Source organism: Eurypyga helias, unplaced genomic scaffold (assembly GCF_000690775.1).
Source record: "Eurypyga helias isolate BGI_N326 unplaced genomic scaffold, ASM69077v1 scaffold32414, whole genome shotgun sequence".
In the NCBI taxonomy this organism is placed as follows: Eukaryota; Metazoa; Chordata; class Aves; order Eurypygiformes; family Eurypygidae; genus Eurypyga; species Eurypyga helias.
Window position 1 is genome coordinate 1 of NW_010246375.1, and position 15,135 is coordinate 15,135.

Here is a 15,135-nt window from a genome sequence, read left to right on the forward strand (position 1 = left end):
GAAGCCGGCGTGATCGCCGCTCAGGGCCAGGCCGGCCGAGAGCGGGGGGAGGCCGAGCGTGAGGCCTCTTCAGCGCCGAAAGCCACCGCAAACCGCGCGCCCCCACCCCCGGCGGGTCGTGCAGCAAGATGCACACGCGTGTGTGTGTACACTGCGTGTGTATGTCCGCAGGGATGGACGTATAGATAACGATATACACACACAGCGGCACTGATGCGTTGTTTTCCCTCCACAGCCCCTTCTTCCTTACGACCAGGTGCGTTTCCAGGATGGTGGCAGCGAAGCAGTGATTTTCCTTGTACCTTTTCCTGGTGTTTCCCACATAAGCAAACTTGTCGTTTGAGTCCATAGGCCGGAGTTCCTCAAGGGAGAAGCTACCCAGTGCTCCTGGAAAATGGCAGGTAAGAACAGAGACTGATACAGATGCTGTTCGCTTCAGGCCTGGTCACGCTCTCTGTCATGCTTACTTGGGGTACTAAGGTATTACTTGTTTAAATGACGGAAATTGCTTCCATAAACGATGCCTTTGAAAACTCTGGTCTTTCTAAGGACTGTGCCTGAGTGCCCTCAGCTCCGCTGACATGGAAACGAACCTGCAGCTTGCCGTTAGTCATATCATGCCTGTGAGCTTGTGTCATCTCCAGCCATGGAACCTGAGTTAGCAGGAACAGCAAAGGGGGTAACTGCTCTTCATGTTCTAGAGTAAGGTACAGAGCAGGGGTTTAAACAGCTTATCACGTGTTAAATTTATGATAGCGTCTGACTATTACACACGTTGTTATAGTCTTTTTGGCAAAGCTGTTGTCTCACAGGCACTAGGCACACTGGAGAAATAATCAACCCTTGTAATTTAGATTAAAAATGAGGTATTGTTTCTTTGGCTGTGGTTCTGTTAAGGTTCTGACACCTGTCACTCTGGGCCATACAGCTTCTGTGTCCCCAGACGAAACTGAACTTAGGAGATGCCTGAGGTTTTGTGTTGGCAGTTAGGAACCAAGAGCTGCATGTTTTGCAGATCCAGTCATTTTCAGTAATCCCTGGGAATTTCCCTCTCTGCAGCATTTATGTATAAATAACCACTACCCCATAAAAGTATTTCACCTTTCCCTCATGTTCAGCAAGGGATGATTTCTTTTTTTTATAGAAGCATTAACACTGAACAGCCTATGTACATTAAAATTTTCAACAAGTAAGCTCTGATACACCTCGTTACATCAGTTGACGAAGCTGCATCCTAACATATCCCTCTTGCCACTCAGCTTACCTTAAATCCACTTTGTCAGCAGTTTTGGATACACTGGGCAGCTCAGATCTAAGAAGAAATCATGTTGCTTTCTACTGGAGTTGCTGTGATGATGCTGAAGTGGGATTGTGGCACCTCAAACATCTACCCTGCTGTTGTCACCTGAGCAGCACTGAACTGGAAGATGAGGGGATGCTGTATTGCAGTAGGAAGATGCTCTCAGAACTTGTTCACAGTTTCAGGGATTCTAAGCTAGCACTGCTTTGATCCCAGCCCACCTCTCACACTTGCACTGTAGCTTGTTTGACCCAGCTGAGTGGAACTAAACCAGCAGACAACTGCTATTTTTTTTTTTTTTGCTTCCTTTTTTTGTTGTTGGGCGAGTCTTTTTTTTTGTGGGTAGTGGAATCAGATGAACACAAATGCTGACTCAGGAGGGGAGACTGGGTTGTGCTGATGTAGGATGGTGTGACCTGCTGTGGAAACACGCCCACTGTCCACTGAGTTTCACCTAGGCAAGCCCGGCGTAGCACAAAACTGCTCGGTGGGGGCATTTACTGATTCGTTCCTTGTGAATCACTCATCGCTGACAAGCAGGAATCAAATGCTGCCACTGTCATTCTGCTTTCACCAGTTTTGTGCGGCTTGGAAAACGCACTACAGAAAAATGGCCAGGCACTGGCTCCACAAACTGTTTTGTGCCTGCCTCCTATACTCAAAGGTATCTTCTGGTTGTCTTTCTGCCTCCAGGGAGAAAAGTCCTGATAGTGTATGCACATCAAGAGCCCAAGTCCTTGAACGGATCTTTGAAAAGGGTTGCTGTGGAAGAATTGAGCAAGCAGGGCTGCAGTGTCACGGTGTCTGATTTATATGCAATGCAGTTCGAGCCGAGAGCAACAAGAAATGACATTGTTGGTGAGACTAGCCAAAATACGCTTTTTTTCAACAAGAATAAACCTTGTCTATCCTGCTGCATTAACAATTCAGAACCATCCTGTTAGGTGCACTCCAAAAGATAGTTGCTATTATTTTGTACACATATCCCTCAACTAACAAGATGCATTTTTTTATTTTCTGTTAGCACTGACTAAGAAATGTCAGTGTAGGGACCCAGCAAGTATCATCTTTCTTTAAATAAATCAGATCACTAGAAATGGCTCCTCAATCAGAAAAATGAAGTATCTGCATAGCAGAGATTTTTAAAAGTGTTTTGCTTTTAGACTAAAGTGAATGAGGGAAAAATACGATTTTTGCAGTGTTTGCAGAGACGTTTTGAGAACGAGATTCCCTTGACAAACAAGATTACAAGTGCATTCTGCCAGTTAGCTCCAGGCACTTCAGTGCTTGGGCTCTTGAGTTTTCTTGGCACCCCCCGACCACCTTGGTAGTATGTGATTACTAAAATGGACTAGATGACACAGTTAAGGCTCGAGAAAAACAGTGATGCTCTTGTTAGGCTTCTGTGGTATTTTCACTGTGCTCTTACTAGCATTTAGCTCCAGTATTTTTCCAGGTTAGGAAATATAAAGCCATAGAACCATAGAATGGTTTGGGTTGGAAGGGACCTTAAAGACCATCTAGTTCCAACCCCCCTTCCATGGGCAGGGCACACTTCCACCCCCTTCCATGGGCAGGGACACCTTCCACTAGACCAGGTTGCTCAAAGTCTCATCCAGCCTGGCCTTGAACACTTCCAGGGATGGGGCATCCACAGCTTCTCTGGGCAACCTGTTCCAGTGCCTCACCACCCTCCCTATGAATAACTTCTTCCTGATATCCAATCTAAACCTCCCCACTTTCAATTTAAACCCGTTACCCCTTGTCAGGCCCTTGCAAAAAGTCCCCTCACAGCTTCCTTGTAAGCCCCCTTCAGGTACTGGAAGGCTGCAATAAGGTCTCCCCGGAGCCTTGTCCAGGCTGAACAAGCCCCATTCTCCCAGCCTCATAACATACTCTGCAACAGCTGACACTCTTTAAAACAAGAATCAGAAATAAGGTCCAATGCAAGCACAGGCAAAACCAAGAAGAAACTTATTAATGACTGGCCATAATAATTTATAAAAGTCCACTCTTGAATATGAACCTGGTCTCTTAGTGACATTACTAAAAGGGAAAAATGCATTAGCACATGTCCACAATCAATCTCTGAAGTTTCTCGCAGGTGAGAAATGCCTTCAGATCCTGTTTTGTAACTTGCTGGAGTTTAGTTCATGAGACTACTGCCTCTCTCTTCTGCCAGAGGTTGATGATCTACTACTTGAATCAGCAAAATTAATGTATATGTCTGATTCAGACATACTTGAATCAGCTCACCCAACTGTGGTGGAATCAGCAAAACTGGTCAATACTGGTTCCCCAGCCCCTGCTGAATTTCCCAGTTACAGAGACGGAAAAGCAGCTGTGTAGTGCTTGTGACTGCGGGGTGGTTTCTGTAATCCCTAATGCAGAGGCAGTGCAATTAGCAAAATTCTTTCAAATCTTCTTAAATCATCCACCTGCATCACCCGAGTCTAGACCCAAGCTTAGGTCCTCGTATTGCACTTCATATGACACTACAGAGGGGCGAAAGTTTTAGTACTGAGATGCTACATTCCTCTCCAGTTTAAAATCAAATCACCATCAGTTGTGATGATGCCGAATATCCACCAAAAAAAAAAAAGGAAGTTAGGGAAAAATGGAAAGCTGTAACTCAGTGTACAACTGTAGACTGCAACACATTTAATTCTTCCCCATCTGCAATGCTGGAAACAGAGCAAGGAGTGACTGTTCGCTTCTACCCCCAGGTTGCTTGCACAACTCAGAAGAGTTCAATTATGGCACGGAGACATGGGAAGCTTACAAGAGAGGAGGTTTGTCCAGTGACCTGACTGAAGAGCAAAGGAAGGTGAAGGAAGCAGACTTACTGATCTTTCAGGTCATTATTTGAAATTGTATTTTAAAAAGGCTTCAGTTGTAATACACAGGGTTGAACAAAAGAAAAGCAATAGCAAGAAGATTGCACATTCCATGAGGAACATTGAATCTAGCCAGAGTAGAAAGAGGTTGTAGCTCTGCCATCAACATAAACCAGTCTCTGTCCAGCACAGCGATTTCAAGGTGTCAGGTTTTTCTGCTGTGATGGAGATTTTGGAAGATATCATACATGCCAGGTCATGCGTGAGCATTGGCCGTGCTAGCATTGTATGAGTTTTTCACACAAATACTGGCTCCACACTAGCGTTTTTTGCCTGAAATTAGAACCTTAAAATGCTTGAGTAAAAGCCACAGCAGTGCTTCACTTAAAAATTAAACTTCAAAAGTAGTCTGATTGCACAGGGTCTGTGAAAACTCGTCCTCACGCTCCCTGCTCTCCAGGTGGATTGCGCTGAGCAGCTCAGACCAGAAAGCATTGAGTGCAAAATACTACTGTAATCCTCAGTATGAGAGCCGCGCCGTGTTATCGGGCGGCCCACTAAGTACTAGCCCTTTGTCCTGGAGCCCACGCAAAGCAAACACAGATCTACACGCAGAAATGTGTGTAAGGGCTTAAGGCAGCCCCGACGAGTTAAAGGTTTGGGGTACGGTAACAGACACCAGACCCAACAGTTTTTGGAATAAACACGTTATCCCTAAGTACAGTACCAAATACAGATCAGTAATACAGTTATCCGGGTCATTACAACAGCAAATCCAGTACTTCAGTAGCACAATTATCCACATTGAAACAACAGCAAATCCAGCAACTCACCAGCACTGGGCCATGCAGTATCTGGGTGCCGAAAGGCATATGTGACCACAGGTGTCAGGCTGGCAGAAAGCAGGGCAAGGCTTATTTTCTGGGTGAGCACCTGGGAGCAGCCAGTAGGCTCGGGGAATTTGGACTTGCCTGACCAGACCGTCCTCATTTATTGCTGAGTTGCAGAAGCTCTATCTGGGCTTGCTAACAGATCACTATACCCCATCTCTGTTCCCCGCTATGCCAGCTCTGTCCTTGGCGTCTACAAGTCCCAGAAGTACTGTATAAGGCAACACTAGCCTTACATTTCTTTGTGTGATAGTTTGCCTTAGGCACAGACTATGTACATATTCCACTGTCTGGTTCTAGATGAAATTTAGGATGTGACCATATCTCAAAGCATTTCACTGTAAGTTTTCATCATCTTCAGACTATTGTTTCTGAGATAAGTATAGTAAAACATCCCCCGAAGGAAGTGGTTGCTTTCTACTTTCAGAATGCTGTGAAGAATTGAGTATGTTCTGGTGCAGGAAAATTAAAAAAGGACAAAAAGCTTCTAAAAGACACAAAAAAATAATGTAAAATTTACTACAGACTAAACTCAATTGCCCAGTTTCCACATTGTTTCCATCTTGAATTAAACCACACGTGGATAAGCTTTTGCAGAATTTCCTCTTCTGTACTACAGCGTGTACAGAGGTTTAGGGATAGCAATGCATCCTAGAATAAGAGTCCATAAAGCATTCAGGATAATGCAGATAAGAGACCACAGCTTTAGGCTGTAGTCCCATGGGTAACTGGAGGGTCTAGAAACAGAGGGTCCTACTGTTCCAGAAGAAGTTTTCTTCTCAATGAAGGGATTCAGCGTCATTATGCCAGCAGGATGTGAAAGTGAGTCTTTCTTAAAATCCCATGGCATTTGTCAGCAGACTGCCAGATCAGAACTGATCACCGGATTTCTGTGTGCATTTCAGCTACATTCTCCATTTGGTCATCTGTTCCTTTTGCATTTCAGCAATGGGAGACACAGTTCTGTACAGCCTTAAATTTGAATTTATTCAAATTAAATTTGAATCATATCCCAACTTCAATTTGTATGGAAGCCCTCACATTCACCTTGGTGTTGGTGTGCTGCAGATGCTCAGGAACGTACCTGAGATACTACAAACGAAAAGCACTTCAGTTATTTTTGCCAAGCATGCTTACTGTCTCCTGACAGAGAGCTGGAAAGAGCCATGTACAAGGTCTGAGTAGATTAAGAGAACAGGTTTTGGCCCGTAGGCTGGGCCGAAGGATGGCCCAGACTCTCTGTGCTAACAAGGTAATTTACTTTTTGCCTAGTTTCCCTTGTATTGGTTCAGCATGCCAGCAATCATGAAGGGCTGGATGGACAGAGTCTTGGTCCAAGGATTTGCTCACGAATTTCCAAACTGCTATGATTCCGGTTTACTCAAGGTATGTTTTTGAGACTGTTGTATTAAGGTCAAGACTTGCACAATGCTCCTGAAGGTATTGGTCTTTATTTTCCGTTAGATTTGGTTAAAGCTCTCGCTTTACGCTCTCCTGAAATAATGCTTGGGTAACATGTTGCGTAACTGTTTGGCTTCTTAAAACTGTCCGAAAGGTAGTACAATAAGGAGAGTGCAGTGTTTCCTAAAGATTTAAGGAATCCCTTAGAGATCTTTAGTTGGCCTACAAAACGGGCTTTACAATTTGGTAGGTGGATCAGAGTGCACTGGGATGGCATACAGCTTGCAAACAGTCAAAATCAATCCATTTCCTAAAGCTACAGTCTGTCATTCTTCCCACCACCACAGAACTGCACAAATCCGTAAGGAGTGACATACTAGAATAGGTGGCAAGACCCTGTTCTGGGATAAGGTGTCAAAGGTTGGAATTAAACTATAAAACTTAATCAGAAACCTAAAATACTCAGTGCTTGAGCCTCTGCCCAACTATCTCCTTTCAACTTTTTCTTCTCTGTAGCTTAGAAATCAGGCAAGATCATTATCTCTAGATGACAATTCATAATTTTTTAATTCTCCACAGTACTGGGAACATCCCTGGAAAATTTTGGCCCACTGTCTGATGGATCTTATTTGGTAACAACTGCCTCATCCAGAAGCGATATTGGTTTCACATTTATGTTCACTAAGTATTAGTCTCTGTAATTTCTGATCTTCTTAAGAATTCCAGTTTGTTTAACCTTCAGAAATGGCTGCCTCACTGAGGCAAACAGGACTAACCCCCAGCCATCATAGCTGTATGCCGAGTGCAGCCTCCAGGCAGCTCGGAGTCTGCACTGGAAAAAGCCCCGACACACAACCCGCTGTCGAGTTGTGCGTCGTCAGTCTTTGCCTCAGAGCTGCCGCTACACATGTGGTCTGGGGAGGAAGAGGACACACCACCTCCTCTAGAAATTTATGCTGTCTGGGATTCCCCTGACCATCTCCTGAACTATTCAGTCACTCTTCTCTAAACATGCCTAACTCGAGTGCTGCTTTCTTAATTCTAGAACAAATTAGCCCTGTTTTCTTTCACCACTGGAGGAAGCAGAGAGATGTTTGCAAAAGGAGGTATCAGTGGCGATATTCGCTATCTCCTGTGGCCTATGCAGGTATAATACATGAGTATTTGTTGTCATTTGCCTCTATTTTTATTATTCCAATTATTTTTAACAGTTGTATTATTGTTTATTTTTAGTGTAATATAATGTAATATAATAATATAATGTAATATAACGTAATATAATATCATGTAATATAATATCATGTCATGTCATGTCATGGTCAGTTCCAAGCATCTGCATGTTATAAATTAGGTCCTAAAATCCTGATATTACTTTAAAAGTCCACATAGTTTGAAACTTATTTTGTGCCCCTAGCTCCCAATTGGAATCTGGAGAAAGCTTATGATGTCAGCCTTTTAAGTTTATCTGGTGTTACAGGATTTCCTTTAGCCCCAGCCTGCAGGATTTCTTCTTCCCATTCATGTAGGATGCGGGGCAACGGGGGAGTGACACGTTATCCTGGCATTAATGATCAGCATACGGAAGTTAGTGTGTCTTGCCTTATTGCTTCCCTTTTATCAGAAGTAGCAAGCGTGCTCTGAGAAATTCAGGTGGTAAGGCAAATTGTGCCAGCTACTTCTTGATATGATACAACGGATTTGCTTAAATTCTGTGGTCTCCTACCTGTTGTGGTTGCTAGCTGTCTGACCTTTTGAGGCTCCCTAGCTGCAGAGCTTGCAGATCAACATGACAAGAAACATGAAATGTGAATCCAGGAATACACAGAGGGAGAATGGCAAGTTGAGCTGATTTGAAAGGCTCTAGTCTGCATTCGGGATCGTTTGGCTAAGCCAGAGGTTAAAAAAATACTTGGAAGTCAATGAGAAATACGCTGCAGTTCAGGAACAGTCTGTGGAGATTCAGACAGTACAGTGACTTTAGGCTGTCTCTGATCCTTGCAAATTTAATAGCATATGGCAGGCAAAGAGAACGGTTCTGTGGGTTTAACAGCACTTGAAAACAAATTCCACAGAGCATGATAAATTAAGTTGACCTTATTTTTCAGTGTATTGTATGTCATCGTGCTTAACACCTAACCTTCAATACTGGCTGCCAGGATGGGTAAGGAACTTCTGCAATTTATTTTCCTTCTCCTGACAAATGCACAGGTTTAAAAAACTCACCTTATATTGGGTCAGAGAAGCAGTTTCAGATTTGAAGTTTCCACATTCTAGAATCAAAAGTGAAAGACTGAGGCATTTCTTTCTTTTCCTTGAGTCCAGCATGGAATCATGCACTTCTGTGGTGTCAGAGTCCTCGCACCACACATCTGCTTTGCTCCAGAATACGCCTCTGAGGAGAAGAGGAAGGAGATGCTGATTGCCTGGGCGCAGCGTCTGAAGACTCTTTGGGAGGAAGAACCCATAAACTGCTCTCCCGAGTGGTATTTCAAGTAATGTTCAGGTACGAGACTACAGAGGGAAGATTATTTTTCCTCCATTCTTTTTGATGCTTTATCTCCACATCTGAATGTTAATCTTCTAAACTGAATGTATTACAAGTATCTTGAGTGTTACAGCTAGCAGCTTAACTGACAATACAGCATTTATCGTCTTGATTCCTGAGGGATTCTCCTGAGTGATGGGTGCAAAACTCCTTGTGAAGAATTATCCTTGCTCATCTAAACAGTGACATCCTGCCTACAAGTGGTTGATAACACAAGCAGTATCTCATGGTAGATTATACCGTTGCTGCTTATGAAACAGAAAATACATTGCCAAGTTGATTTTAACCCTTTTTGGACCAGCTGCCACTGGTTTTTTTTTATTTTCCATGGAATGTACTGCCCATGCTCAACCTTGTTATGGCCAGTCCTCTTAAATGGGAGCTCCACGCTCGTGCCTTTGCGCTACGGCATCAGATCATGAATAATGCAAAAGGATGTACAGCTGAACAGTGACTTGGCTGGAAAGCCTTGTGGACAGCCTTAGGCTTTTCCACATATTTACAAAGCAACATTAAATCTACGACAGATACCAAAAAAGGAAAAAAACCCCACCAAATATCATATAGCAATATGTGCATGTTATTGCCTTTCTTTATAGAATGTAGCTCACATCTGCGAAGTATGTAGTTTCCTCATATCCCTGAAAACCTGCAGGAGAACTGTCTTATCTACGAGCCAGGATCTAGTGGGACAAAATTACTGCTTGGCTCTTAACATCTGTGATTTTAACCTTGAACTTTAGCGGGATTATATTTGTGCTTGAGAGCTGTTAACCCTTTTTGTGCATATGGCAAAGGGTGAGTTTCTCGCTTCGCTACATGATTTTTTGCTTTGATCAGCCTACCTAACAGCTGGCTTTGTACTTTCATATTAAAAGACTGTGGTCTGAATAAGAAACGGTCTTCTGAGTCACTGCCAAGTCAAAGTCTTTAGGTTATGCAAGCAAGAAATTTGCTTTGGCTCAGTAACTCTTGTGCAGGAAAAAGAAAGCGAAAGGGAATCAGATGGAAAATGTTACGCACCTCAGTTGTGGGGAAAGCAGATTCTTGCCTAAAAGACTTAAGGAAAAACAACTTTATATTACCCGCAGACAGACTGAAGGACAAACGCAAATGCTAAAATTATATAGGAGAAGAATCATCCTTATGTTCACTGTGTTCACTTGCCAGACTATTCAAGAAAGGAGGAAATGGATACAAAAGCAGAAGTGGCAACTGGCAAACCAAATGTTCCTGTGTTGGATCAATCGCAGAGCGAGTTTAACTGTCAGATGAAGGATCTCAGACTGAACTATACGATGAAGATACACTTCTTGACACTACCTGGCAGACGCGTGCCAGCTCCCACGCACACGGCTGTATTAGACTGGGTGTTTGCAATGTAAGTGTACAAGAGTGGCTGTGCTGGGTCACAACAAGGATCCTCCAGCCCTGAGGTTTTTCTCCACAGTGGTTATAGGCCAGGAAGAGCAAGCACTTCCCCTGAATGCTGTCCTGGGCTACAGCTAGATTTAGTTTGGGGGATTTCCTGACCTATATACGTTTTCTCTGTATTTACTAAGACAAACAGATATCTGCTCTGAATTTTGTTCAGTCCTCTCTTGAATTCACGCCAACTTGAAGCAGCACGGTTTTTTTGGCACAGTTCAGCGGGTCAGCTGTTTCCTTGCCTGAAGCATTGGACTGGGGAGGGATCCTGGGAAGGGTGAAGCACCTGGTTCCCATGAGCTTTGTTTCATTCCTCCCAGTCAACAGCAAATAATCAGTCCCATCTGTTCTTCTACGCGGCGCTTAGAGTTTTGTAGGTGTGCATTGCCTCCCTTCCTAAATAATCTCCTTCCCAGGCCATGGAGTCCCATCCCGCTCAGTTGTTCTTCCAAGATAAGGCATTGGCCTTATGTCACCCTTGTTGCTCTTCTCTGAACTCCTTCAGTCTCACTATCCTGTTACTGAGAGGGGACCACAAGTGCACACTGAGTCAACTCTGTGACTCTTGGATTCACATGAATATCTCTGCTCCTTTCCTAATAATCTCTGACATAATATTTGCTTTAGCTAGCATTTTCATCTGTTACAACCCTAAATCTTGGCCGTCGGTGGTAATGGTCAGCTCAAGGGCCATTATTTTATACATCAATTTAGGGTAATTTTTTTCCTCATGTGCACCCTTTTACATAACTTGAATTCCACTTCCTGTCTCATTGCCCAGTCACTCAACCATTTTTCCAGAACTCTTCACAATCTGCTTTCCTTGTCCTCCCTCCTCTGCGTAATCTGTATCATCAGCAAACTCTCTCAACCTCATTGCCTTTTCCAGATCATTTCCGACAGCTCAGATCCCTGTGCTTGTAACCTCCCTCTCTTCTGACAGCTGACCATTTACTGCTGCCCTCGTCCTATCTTTGAAACACCTCTCCAGGTCACGACCTTCTTTCTTATCCCCTACCTGCTTGGTTTCCTTAAAAAAACTAATTGATACGAAACGTTGTCAAAAGCCTGTTGGAAATACAGGTAACCCATGTCAGCCAGATCACCATTCTCCACATGCTTTAGATCCTCCTAAAGTAGATTCTCCAGGAACATCATTCTCATTTGAAAGCCCTTGCAGAAAGGGGTATGCAGTGGGGAGAACCACTGTTCAAACGTAATTTTCCACAGTCAATCGCAGTCCTCATCTCTGTAGTCCATTCTCATACAGAAACTGTTCCACGTGCCTCGTAATTCTTGTCGTTTTCCTTTATTTTGGGGTTGGTTTGGGTTTGTTTTTTTTTTAATTTTTCCATTATTATCCTCCTACATCTGTTCAGAGAAGAGGTAATCTGTGAGCTGTACTTGGCCGTGGACTGGTGACAGACTGAACCACACTTGCTGAAGGGCAGTGCTCTTGCAGTGCTTTGGAAACCGGTCAGCTGTGCAGCGACAGTGGGTGCTGAGCCAAGAGTCAACGTCCTTGTCCCGACATGCTCTCAGTGCCTGCTGCAGGGGTGTGGGTGTGCTTGGGCACATGCCTTCCAAAAACTCAGGGGAGAACTCTGCCACGTAGAAAACCAGTAGAGAGCAGTCTGTGGTTAATAAGGAGAGAAAGGAAGCAGCCTATTAGTTCCTAGTAGTACTGGAAACGTTACAGCCACCTTGAGCTAAAGAAGGATTGCCCTGCTAAATCACAGTGTGCTACAAGTCTAACGTAGTCCTGTCAAAACAGCATTGATTTCATCAGAATAAAGCTAGAGTTAGGTAACTGGTAGCTGCTTTTCAGGCTGGGGAGGACGGTATAAGGGCAACATGCTTTCCTCTTCCATTCAGTCTGGGGATTTGGTCTTTGTTGCTGGTGCTCCTCCTCTCCCACATACTTTCATGCAGAGCTCTGGTCCTTTTCTCTGACAATTTGTTCCAAAAATCACAACTGAATTTTTTTTTTTATTCGACACCCTGAAATGGCAGGTGAGACGTGCTTGCACCTTCCGAAAAACACAGGGAAATACGTAGATCCCCATGTGAACTCTGTTATCAAGAAGCCTCGTAGCCGAGAGAAACCGAGACTGATTTCTGGTGGTAAGGTGCTCTTCATCCAGGTTCCAGGTGGAGATCTTCCTTTGGTTTAATATTTGAATCCTGGAACAATGTCACTGAGGTTAGCTGCCTCCTTGCAGAGGAATATGCTTTGCAGTAAACAAAAGGTTGTGCTGAAGAGAGGAACAGTCAATAAAAAATACCAGACATAATTCACGTACCACCTTTTTTTAAGAAAAATCCCAGTATGTTAGTAGATTTCCTAAAGCCTAAAGAGCCTGCACTCCTCCAGAGATGCAAATAAATGCAGCTTAGGGTCCTCTCAAGTTTTAGTGCTGGGTAATTTGTCTCATCATTCTAAGGGTATTAAAATACCTATTGCTTCCATACAAAAATGAAGCTCCGAGATCCAGGATACTTCCTTTTAAATTAGGTCAATCACTACAAAGAGCAGCCAAGAGCTATTCTAGCCTTCGTTTCAAACTTGAGTTAAAACGTATAAAAGACTATTTGGCTACCAACGTTAGGGGAAGCAGGGGGCTTAGTCTGGAGCAGCAGCCTGGCATTTCAGCAGCCTCATTTTGGGTCCTTTAACATAGGGCTAAGTACTTTATCGTTTCACAGACAAGGGAAATGTCTATTCCCACAACACTTTTGTCGCTTCCATCTTACCCTGCTGGTGTTCATGTAGTTACGGCAGCATTCTCCACAGAACAAAATACCAAGGAAACACCTATTGCAGGATTTCTGTCAGTGTGCTTGGACTAGTGAAGTTCTTATTGTTTTGAACAGCAAAGTTTAGTGAAATAATATTTCATGGCCAGTTATTTCCACTCATCCTAAAGCATTTTTAAACTCCTTTGGGGTCAGCAGTATTGGTTTAATGCAGTTTGAAGGCACAGGAATTCTGATCCCTTTGGAAAAGTCAGTAAGGAGACAGAAGACCGGTTTCTCCCCTAGGATCGTGCAGCCAAAATACTCCATAGCTGTTTCTGAATTCCCGATTGCCCTTGATGAGATGAGATAGCGTTTTGTTAACATCCAACAGGGAGAATAAACCAGGGTGTTAGAGCAGGTGTGATCAGCCCTTGCATCTGGGGCTGCCAGGGCATTAAACGCCTGTACTGGCTCAATACCAGCTGATCCCCGATCAGTGGAAAACAAGGATGCACTGGGCACCCACCAAGTTCCATTGCCAACGTTTTTTTGGAGTAGAAACAATTGCACTCGGCACTTTTTCGGAGAGTTCCTGAACCTTATTGGCTGGAAATAAGCCCCTTATTTCCGCCTGGAAATAAGCCATTTGTTCGGTTTGTCCAACGAGGTGCAGAAAACTGTTGTGAGGCTCTGAGAGAAAGCTTTGGCTTGAAAGTGATGACCAAGGCTGTTCAACTCCTCCAAAACTGCAGCTGCCCACACACTACTGATTCCCATCTGCCTTTCCAAAGAGCCGCCTTTCAGAAAGCTGGAAGGTAGGAGCCACCTGCCCCTCACAGACAAACAAGCTGGCCAGCAGAATGCACGCATTGGGCCGTGTCTTTTCCCTGGAAGGGCAGGTGAGGGTGTGTGGGTGGTACATCTGAAAGGCCTCAAAATACTGCATGGGGTTCTTTCGTTTGCTAATGTTTTGTTTGCACATGTCAGGAATAGGACAGGTACAGACGTAGCCTCAGAAGTCCTCCACAGCTGAGGAAGCCTATCCATGGAAACCCACGTGGGGCCTAGCACAGAATTAAATCAAACCCTCTGTGACCAGTGTGCTTCTTCATAGAATCGCAGAATGTTTGGGTTGGAAGGGACCTTAAAGACCATCTAGTTCCAACCCCCCTGCCATGGGCAGGGACACCTTCCACTAGACCAGGTTGCTCAAAGCCTCATCCAGCCTGGCCTTGAACACTTCCAGGGATGGGGCATCCACAGCTTCTCTGGGCAACCTGTTCCAGTGCCTCACTACCCTCCCTATGAGGAATTTCTTCCTGATATCCAATCTAAACCTCCCCGCTTTCAATTTAAACCCGTTACCCCTTGTCCTGTCACTACAGGCCCTTGTAAAAAGTCCCCCCCAGCTTCCTTGTAGACCCCTTCAGGTACTGGAAGGTGCTACAAGGTCTCCCCAGAATCTCTTCCAGATCTGTGAGAGCTTAGGACCTGAGTTTCCACCAGGAAACAGGACCAGGCTTCTAGACCACTTCTGTTCTCTCATCACTCTCAAGCTTGCCCTCCAGCTTTGGAAAGGCTCCCTCCCTCAAACACAAGCTGTGGGCTGCTGTTGCCCACCCACGTGGATCTGTTGCCGCTGTCCTGGTAGTAGTGAGCCGCGAACCCCACAGCATCCGCAAAGCACTGTGGGGAACACCGCATTTCCCCAGAACGGGAAGGGTGATGGCAGAGAGGGTGGACACCATCACTGTTGCATCACTGGAGGAAACATGAAGGGATCAGTCTTATGTAACAAAGACGCAATAGCCGTCACTTCTGTATTAGAACAGTTTTCCTAATGCAAGTAATGGGAGACGTTAGTTATGGAATCTTTGCTGCGAGGACAAAGATTCTCTGAGACACGAAGTCTCTGGGAGATGCCCCAGATGACACCTGACCTCCACCGCAGGACGGTCTAGATGGTTTACAGCGCTCCTTGTCGACAGACGCAAA

General features: G+C 44.5%; 1 protein-coding gene across 1 annotated transcript; it reads left to right on the forward strand.

Moving 5' to 3' along the window:
- The first annotated feature begins 1,993 nt into the window (after nucleotides 1-1,993).
- Nucleotides 1,994-9,087, forward strand: LOC104503999 (ribosyldihydronicotinamide dehydrogenase [quinone]-like). Its single transcript, XM_010150374.1, is given in 6 exon segments — nucleotides 1,994-2,036; nucleotides 2,039-2,158; nucleotides 4,027-4,157; nucleotides 6,300-6,413; nucleotides 7,474-7,575; nucleotides 8,751-9,087. Coding segments are annotated over 6 exon segments (663 nt in total). The 5' UTR covers nucleotides 1,994-2,014; the 3' UTR covers nucleotides 8,925-9,087.
- Nucleotides 9,088-15,135: the final 6,048 nt, after the last annotated feature.